Raw genomic sequence first — 9,976 nt, 5'->3', positions numbered from 1 at the left:
ACAAAACCTGAAAGAATTTACCAGCACCAGACCAGATCTCCAAGAAGTTCTTAAGGGAGTGCTATGTCAGAAAAATTAAATGCAGATGCACAGAAATAAGAGTTCAAAAACTAAGAAAATGGACAACTTAATTATAGGGACAAGTCTGGAGTTGAATATTATATCCCAAAATTCAATTGAGAAGATTGAACCACAACAGAAGATCGATTAAGTACATGAGACAGAACTGGTGAAATAGCATCTTGTGACTTTTGACTAAAATATTGCTGCTTTTTCTTCTAGGCTTTTTTGTACAGTTTTAAGAGTTTTTATCTTGTCTTGAGCTGTCAATAGATTCATGTACCTACTACTTGAACAAAATACCTGTTTCCAGGCTTTAAGTTCTAAGCAAATTTCCTTACCAATTCAAAACTGCTTTTCTTGAAATTACCAGCTGAACTTGCTATTGAAAGTAGTTAAATTATTTAAGAAATTGTGTGATCAATAAAATGTGGGAGGAAAAAGAATGGGAGACTACTATAGACACCAGAGATAGTGTGAAAAGAGGGTGGGAAAAGGCAGAGGGTCAAACATAGGTGTATATAACTAGAAATGGAAAATGATTGAGGATAACATGCATGATTAAGTTACTATGCAGTGCATTCTGGATAGGAAACCACATTTTATATGCTGTGACAATGCTTAGGGGATAAATGTAAACTAATTAATTAAAAAAAAAAAGTTTCAGGAGAAAAAAAATACCTATTTGATGACTGCAGTAAGATATATAGCCCCAGTTAGGGGCTACTTTATACATTTTATATGCTGTGACAATGCTTAGGGGATAAATGTAAACTAATTAATTTAAAAAAAAAAGTTTCAGGAGAAAAAAAATACCTATTTGATGACTGCAGTAAGATATATAGCCCCAGTTAGGTGCTACTTTATAGTATGTTCATTCTACTCACTGAGGTTTATGCCTAAAGTCAGACTTGTGTTCACAGATATGTATATTTCAGCTGTACTTGCTATTCAAAATATTTCGATTAATTAAGATCTTTAGTGAATCAATAAAATGGGGAGGGGAAAGGCATAGAAAGCAGCCATAGATACCAGAGACAGTGTGGTGGGAGATGGCAGAGAGTGAGAGATACGGAATCAAGGATGGGAGAAAAAGCAAAATATACAGCAAACAAGAAACAGAAAATTACTTGATGATAACATGTATGTTGATGTGCTTGATTGAGCCAATATACAGTGTATTCTGGATGGAAAAAAAAGTATTTTCAACAGCAACAACAACAACAACAAATTAAAGAACAAGTACTGGTGAGGCTGTGGTGAAAAGGGAACTCTTACACTGTTGATGGGAATGTAAATCAGTTCAACCTCTGTAGGAAACAATATGGAGGTTTCCCGAAAACCTACAAGTAGAGGCCAGCAGGTGGCATGATGGTTAAGGTCCAAGACAGGAATTGCAGTTGGCCATGTGAGAGTCCAAGACTTTTAACCATAATGCCACCTGCTGGCCCCAAAAGAAAATATTTGCAAAGGATTCCTCAGACAACGGAATAATTAGGGGTTAAGGTGCAGGATTCCCATATAGCTGACCATGGTCTGAGTACAAGACCTGGTAACTTGCTTTCTCATTTTCCTTCTCTCTGTCTCTCTCAGGTGAAATGTAAAAATAATAATAATAAATAAATATTTTTAAAAAGCAATTTAAATAATTATTAAAAAAAAATACTGGAGGTATTATGGTGTATGGTAATATGGTGGTTAGAGGTAGTATGGTGGTTAGAGCACTGGACTCCTACCTAGCCAACTACAGTTTGAGTCTCAGACCCAGTGCCTTCAAACTCATGTCAAGGCACATACGCATGTGTACCCAAAATCCCGAGAAGAGAATGGCGTGGTCATCCTCCTAGGGGGATATTTATTGCTCTCTGTCTCGGTGTCTCTGGTGACTGTACAATCCCTATGGCAAAAAAAATCTGTCAAAAACAAAACAAAACAGAACAAAAAAACCCTACAAATAGAACTTCCATATGATCCAAAAATTCCACTCCTTAGTATTTACCCAAAAGATAGGAAACCACTCAGTCAATTCCACTCCTTAGTATTTACCCAAAAGATAGGGAACCACTCAGTCAGAAAGACACTTGCACATCCATGTTTATTATTCATAACTGATAAAACATGGAACCAACCTAAGTATCTAAAAATTGATGACTAGGTTGAAAAACTATGGCACATATATAATAGTATGGAGCATTACACAGGTATAAGAAACATGGGACCAGCAGTTAGCGTAATGGCTATGTCGCTGGACTCCCACGTAGTCGACCGCGGTTCACGTCCCAGACCCGGTGGCTTAAAACTCGCGCCGGGTGCGTGTGCATGCATGCCCAAGATCCCGAGAGGAGAACAGAGGAGAAGGGACTGTTGCATGGCCATTCCACCTAGCAGGGTGACTTCTCGCAGTCTGCCTATCTCTGTCTCTCAGGCAAGCTAAGCTCATGTACCCTATAACAAAAATCTCTCTTTAAAAAGAAAAAAAGAAAGAAAGAACCAATGAGATCCTATCATCTGACTCAAAATAGATTAATACAGAAGACTTAATGTTGAACAAAGTAAGTCAGACTGAAAGACACACATTGTATATCCCCACTCAACTTGTACTGAGTGCATTTTATGGCAGAGGTTGAGAGATGTGAAGATGTGATGATAGAGAGAAGTATGGATGCTAGAAAATGTAAGGGGAGTGGGACCAGCAGTTAGCGTAATGGCTGTCGCTGAACTCCCACGTAGTTGACCACGGTTTGAGTTCTGGACCTGGTGGCTTAAACTCATGCCGGGCGTGTGTGCGTGCGTGCCCAAGATCCCAAGAGGAGAATGGAGGAGAAGGGATTGCGGCATGGCCATCCCCCCCTGGGGGGTGATTTCTCGCTTTCTGTCTCTATGTCTCTGTCTGTCTGGCGAGCGCACGCGCCCTATAGCGAAAACCTCTCAAAAAAAAAAAGAAACTGGAAGGGGAGAGAGTGGCTGACAGAGAGCAGATGGTGGAGGGTGGGTATGAGAAAAAAACTTTTAGGACAGTCATTATGCCTAGAAGTGTTATTTTAGTATAGAGATTGTTTCATGGATACTTATCGAATTATGAAAATTCAAGTGTAACAATGCTGAAGACTATAAATGATAAACTTAAATTTACAATAGAAAAATAAAAACTTTTTTTTGTATAGTCTAGAAATAGTTCACCCTAATGTGTATCTGTTCATTTACTTGTCATTCATTAAAAGAACACTTTGTGTAAAAGAAAGGACAAGCATGCAAAGTGTTTACAATCCTTTGTGAAGTGGTAGTTTGTCATTAGTTTGTATCTGTAAGTTATATAATGTGTATTTTTTGTTATATGTAACTTTATATATTTCTACCTGTGAATTTGCAACTGAAATTTATCTACCAATGTTTTCTGAATGAACTGAATAAAGCTTCTGCTGTAGAATGCAAAAAATAATGTCAAATACTGGGACCAGCTGTTAGCGAAATGGCTATGTCACTGAGCTCCCATGTAGCCGACCGCGGTTCGAGTCCCGGACCCAGTGGCTTAAATTCAAGCCGGGGGCGTGTGCATGCATGCCCAAGATCCCAAGAGGAGAATGTAGAAGGGACTGCAGCGTGGCCATCCTCCCTGGAGGATGATTTCTCATTTTCTATCTCTCTGTCTCTGTCTTTCTGGTAAGTGCATGTGCCCTATAGCAAAAACCTCTCAAAAAAAAAAAAAATGTTAAATACTTCACAGCAAAACAAAGGCATCAAGAGAAATATAAAAAAGCTACATTGTCTAGATAGTATTAATGTATCGTGATAGTTACATATAATTGCTTCTACTCAGAAAGACCTTATCTTTCAATTCAAGTTCCGAAGACAAGTCTTTCTCTTTTTTTAATTGCCAGAGAGTACGTGTACTCACCAAAGAGACAGTGATGGGGGGAAAAGAGGGAGAAAGCACCCTCTAATGGAGTGTGATCGTATCTCAATCCCTTCCCGGTCCTGCTGTGATTCGGCCCTGCACTCACTGCCAGGGCTGGAATGTAAACCACGGTCAGCCATGGGATCCTCCTCCCTAAACCACTAGGCTACAGGGCCAGCCCAACAGTTTCTTAAATAAAGATATATCGTATGTGACATTTTTTCTTAATGGAAAGGACCAAAAGATGCTAGAGAAATGCAGGAAGCAGTCTATGCAAAAAACTCCCTGATGAAACAGAGCAGCCCATGAGGCCACCTCTTACCAGCTGAGAGCTGTCAGTCCTTGTGGTCAATTGGGTCCAGAAATCATCAACAGTTTAGAAATAACAGTTATAAGGGAAGACAAAGCATCTCAGCTTCAAAAAAAATAAGCACAGTGTAATTTTTCACTAGTCAAATGGTTTCTAACTTTTTTTAGAGAGATTTTTGCTACAGGGTGCGTGCACTAGCCAGAAAGACAGAGAAAAACAGAGATACAGAAAACGAAATCCCAGGAAGGGGATAAATAACTACACTGCAATCGCTAATTATTTTGGAAAATTATAAAGCTTGGTTTTTGGTCTTTCCAAAAAACTGTAAAGCTTAAATTAAGTGAACCAAGGGTAAAAGGTACTTTAGAAGCAAACAGATCAATTTCTACCAAAGTACAACAGCCTATTCGAGAACCAACCTGGCATTCAAAAGAACAGCCCTCATTTCAGCATGGACATTCTGCTCCAGACAAGAATGAAAGAGCCGAAGGTAGGTAAGCCCGCTTGCCCAGCGAGCCTTTCAATATGCTCCCTAAGTCCTCCCACAGACAGGCCTTTGCACATGTTCCTTGAGGAACTTATTCCCAATTATTCTAGAAGAATGGAATATCAGACATTCTACATCCTGATTCCCTTTCATAAATCATACCAAGAATGTATCTCCCAAGAAGTAAACAAACATCTAACTATTCTTTTTTTCTTTTTTGGAGAGGTTATTTGCCATAGGGTGCTCGCCAGATAGACAGAGAAGGACAGAGAGACGAAACCAAGAAGTCCCCCCCCCCAGAGGGGATGGTCATGCCACAATCCCTTCTCCTCTCAGGATCCTGGGCACGCACGCACACGTGCCCGGCATGAGTTTTAAGCCACCGGGTCCGGGACGCGAACCGCGGTCGACTACATGGGAGTCCGGCGACATAGCCATTACGCTAACTGCTGGTTCCCTAACTATACTTTTAAAATGAAAAACTATTACATAGTTAACAATGTCATCTGAACTGCAAAGTAGTTTTTCATTTAGAGTATAGTATAATTTTTTAATTAATTAATTTATTTATTCATTCATTTATTTTAATTTGGCCAGAGAGAGAGAGAGAGAGAGAAAATGAGAAAGCAAGCCACCAGGTCCTGGATTTAAACCGTGGTCAGCCATGTAGGAGTGTCCACCATCTTCACCACCATGCCAACCGCTGGTCCCAAGCACAGAATAACTTTTAACTATTTAAATGGTTTCTCATTTTTTTAAAGAGATTTTTACTACAGGGTGTATGCACTCGCCAGAGACAGAGACAGACAGAAAGCAAGAAATCAGCCCCCTCCTCGGGCGGGGGCAAGGGGATGGCCACACTGCAATTCCTTCTCCTCCATTCTTCTCTTAGAATTTCGGGCACCCACACACACCTAAGATTTAAGGTGCCAGGTCTAAGACTTGAACCACAAGTCGACTACATGGGAGTCCAGGAACATAACCATTATACCATCAACTAGTCCCGAAATGTTTTCTAATTTTTTACTGTTGTACTAGCAGCAAACATCTTTTTCAATCATTTTAATCCAACCTTTTTTTTTCAAATAATAGCAAAGACTTGAAAATAATTATCCTGTTGTAGAAGATAGAGATAGATTAAAACACTAAGGCTCTGGGGACTAGCAGATGGTGTAATGGTTACATCACTAGACTCCCACGTAGACCACAGTTTGAAATCCCAGACCCGGTGGCTTAAAACTCATGCTGGGCATGTGTGTGTGCATGCCCAAAGTCCCAAGAGGAGAATAGAGGAGAGATTATGGCATAGCCATCCCCGGGGGTGGGGGGGATTTTTTGCTTTCTGTCTCTGTTTCCCTAGGAACACACACGCCTTATAGCAAAAATCTCTCTCTAAAAAAAAAAACAAAGCTCATAAACACAGGGATACAGATTCCAATGTGCTGTCCAGAAAACAGATCCAATAGGATGGAAAACCTTAAGGCTGCAAGAACTATCACTGCTACTTTACACCAATAATTCAAAATAGCCTGAATTCTGCAACGACATCCTGTCTACAAAAAAAGGAAGCCCACGGGGCTAAAGGGCTCTCCTTGTTCTTCAGATGGTCCAACACACAGCATCTGTCTCTCAACACCACCGCCCTCGCTCCCCACCACTCAGGCAGCCCACTCTCCAGCTAGGAGCCCTGACCGCTCACTCACTCTTCCTCCACCTCCTCACAGCCATGTCTCTGCTCCCCTAGACTTGCTGCAGTCCTGACTCCAAAGTCCTTTATAAACATGGCATTCTCCAAGTTCCCGTTCAGCCGGCTGCCACCACATGGCTGATCAAGAGCAACGCTTTTGCTCTGAAGACCAGAGAAGCTAAAGACTCAACTTGTATTTATTAAGTATACGTGCACAAGACTGGAATTTAATTCATTATGTGGAAAAAATACTTGTAAATGAAAGGTGAATAACATAGTACCTGTTTTAGAAAGGATTCCAGGGCAGAATGAGCGGTTTTTTTCAAGTCTACATTTGTATGGCCACACCATTTTGACAGAATTTCAAATAAAGAAACATAGTTTTCCAGAAGGCAGGTACTAAACTGAGCTGCATGCAGGGTGAGCAAGCGCAGGCCAGCTGCAAATGAAAAACCACACAGTTAAAACAGGCCATTGGCCAGACAGAGAACTAGGAAGCTTCGGGTCAATGACACAGCTAGGACTTCTTCAGGGAGAGCTGGAGCTGGTCACACCCGCGGGTGGCGGTCAAAGCCGAGGCTGCCAGCCTCCACCTGAATCAACAGGCCCATAATTTGGCCAAACAACCCCAAAACAAGGATCAGAAGCAGGACCAGGATCATTCAGACCAAGTCAAAATCAGCTTGGATTGTCTGAAGGATGGTCTGAAAATAAAGTTAAATCATGTAACCTGGGGGCCAGCAAGTGGCATGGCAGTTAAGGCACTGGACTCCCACATGGCCAACTGGATCTCAGTCCTGGATCTAATGGTTTGAAAATCGTGCCCCGTGAGTATACCTGTGTGCTGAAAATCTCAGGAGAATGGAGAAGGGACTGCAGCATGGCCATCCCCTGAGTGAAAGATTTCTCGCTTTCCTTCTCATTGTCCCTCTCTGTCTCTGGCAAGTACACATACCCTATGGCATGCAGCAAACTCGTATAACTAGAATGTGACCATCTCAACCACAGCTTGTGTGCTAAAACGAGGACCCTAAAAGCCTCTCTGTAAATAAATGTGTGTGGCAAGGAGCAGCAGATGATGTAATGGTTACATCGCTGGGCTCCCCTACAGTCGACTGCAGCCTGAGTCCCAGACCCAGCAGCTTAGAACTCACACCAGGAGCATGTGCGTGCAAGCCCAAGATCCCGAGAGGAGAATAAAGAAGGGATTGTGACACGGCCATCTTCCCTCACAGGGGGGTGGGCAATTTCTTGTTCTCTGTCTCTCTGGCATGTGCATGCACCTTACAGCAAAAATCTTTCTCAAAAAAATAAATAAAAATTTAAAAATGTATGTGACACATGACAGATGACTCATTTACTTTTACTTATATACTACGCAAAAGCTTATCTGAGACATAAATTTCGTAATCTAAAATAGACTATACCTCATTACATGCAGAACCTTACCTGAGGGTACAGCATATCTCTTCAGATCAATCTATTTTAGAAAAAAAAGAAATCCCCATTAGTATTTAAAAATCACAAGTATCAAACTATAACAGAATTAGAGTAATATTTATCTTACCTGGGGACGAATTGCCTTTAGTGTAAAATCAAAAATCTCCCTTGAAGTCTGGGGGTCTGGAAAATAACAAAAAGCAGCCACTGTTACAAATACCACTTGACACGCTTTACCTGACTTCACAACCAATGGCTTTATTTCAGACAGATTGACATCTACATAACCCCAATGGTCTCCTGTGAATTCAGGAGTAAGATAGTACATGATTCAATCCAGCTAAAGAGTTGCAAATTAAGAAAGGAGAAAGAGGGGCTGGCAGGTGGCATGATGGTTAAGGGCGCTGGACTCCCACATGGTCAACCATGGTTCGAGTCCCAGACCTGGCAGCTTGCTTTCTCACTTTCCCTCTCTCTCACTCTGTACCTCTCTGGTCAAATTTAAATAAATAAATAAATAAATAAATAAAAAGTAGCATTAAAAACTATTTTAAAAAAAGAAAGTAGAAAGAAGGTCTGGTAAACAAAGACAAGGGTTTAAATTTCAATTCTCCACTTATGAGCTCTATTAGATGATGTCTTATTTAAGAGCCTCAGTTTTCTTACTTGTAAAAGAGACAGTATGTATTTCTTTTAGGGTTGTTTAAGGGGTTAAATGAAATAACTGGTTCAAGGCCAAACACATTACACCCTCACCCCTGCATCTAGCTGACACAGTACTTAGCGATTATGGGAATTACAAATACAAATGAAATGCAACCTTTGACATCAGTAAACCTACTTAAAAGATAATAACAGGAAGACAGCAGGGGCCAGCAGGTGGCATGGTGCTTGAGGGGCTGGACTCCCACATGGCTCACTACAGTTCAAGTGGCAGACTGCCTTCTCACTCTCCCTTTTCCTCTGATCAAATCTGAAAAGAATGTAAATCAAAAATAAAGTAACTAATTACTAAAAGAAAAATAGGCACACAACTGTAACATGAGGCTCTTGTCCTGGCATGACTGACACCACGCCTGTTGGTGTCACTGCCTCCACCAGATTATGTGCTGCAGCTGTACTATAGTCAGACTTTACTTATAATGACTTCTCTGTCCTTGTGAAAGAACTTGCAAACTACAGAGACTGAAGAATTACCCCTTTTGGGACACGCAGATGGAGTAATGGGTTCGTTGCTGGACTCCCATGTAGTTGACTACAGTTCGAGTCCTGGACCCGGTGGCTTAAACTCACGCCAGGTGAGTGTGCGTACGTGCCCAAGATCTCAAGAGGAGAATGGAGGAGAAGGGACTGCATTGTGGCCATCCCAGCGGGGGGAATGGGAGGGTGTGACTTCTTGCTTTCTGTCTCTCTGTGTCTTTGTCTTTCTGGTGAGCACATGCACCCTATAGCAAAAACGTCCCCCCCCCCAAAAAAAAAGGAATTGCCCATTTGGATGGGGCCAGCAGGTGGCAGGGTGGTTAAGGACTGGACTCCCACATGGCTAATCATGGTTTGAGTCCTGAGCCTGGTGGCTTTCTCTCTCTCTCTCTCTCTCTGCCTTGTTGCTTTCTCTCTCTCTCTCTCTCTCTCTCTCTCTCTCTCTCTCTGGTGAGCACACACGCTTGTAAAAGATAATAATTAAAAAGATAATAATAATAAAAATAATAAGTTAAATTTTAAAATTGCCTATTTGGTCACAAGAGCTTATATATATTATATACATACACGCACACACAAATCCTAGGTGATTACATGATATAAGTTAGAACAAAAATGGGGTCAAGGAGTCAGTAAATGGCAAAGCAGTTGCATCACTAGACTTCCACATGGCCAATTACGGTTTAACTCCTGGACCTGGTGGCTTGAAATTCATGTTGGAAGCGTACATGTAAGTGCCCACGATCCCAGGAGGAAAATGGAAGAGAAAGGACTGAGATGTGACCTTCCCTTCAGGGAGTGACTTCTCATTTTCCCTTTCATTGTCTCTATCCCTTTCTATCTGGCAAGCTCATGCAACCTAAGGCAAAACCTTTATTTAAAAAAAAGAAAAAAAAA

General features: G+C 41.3%; 1 protein-coding gene across 1 annotated transcript in view; it reads right to left on the bottom strand.

Moving 5' to 3' along the window:
• Nucleotides 1–9,976, bottom strand: part of PRKDC (protein kinase, DNA-activated, catalytic subunit) — a 203,018-nt gene that overhangs the window by 180,257 nt on the left and 12,785 nt on the right. The window contains exons 8-10 of the mRNA XM_006170448.3: nt 8,007–8,062; nt 7,889–7,919; nt 6,721–6,878 (exon numbers count right to left, since the gene is read on the bottom strand). Of these exons, the coding sequence (XP_006170510.1) occupies nt 6,721–6,878; nt 7,889–7,919; nt 8,007–8,062 (245 nt within the window). The remainder of the gene's footprint in view (nt 1–6,720; nt 6,879–7,888; nt 7,920–8,006; nt 8,063–9,976) is intronic.

Source organism: Tupaia chinensis, unplaced genomic scaffold (genome assembly GCF_000334495.1).
Source record: "Tupaia chinensis unplaced genomic scaffold, TupChi_1.0 Scaffold148488_1, whole genome shotgun sequence".
NCBI classification, from domain to species: domain Eukaryota; kingdom Metazoa; phylum Chordata; class Mammalia; order Scandentia; family Tupaiidae; genus Tupaia; species Tupaia belangeri.
Note: the sequence above shows the minus strand (reverse complement) of the source record. Positions and strands in the feature narration are given on the sequence as shown.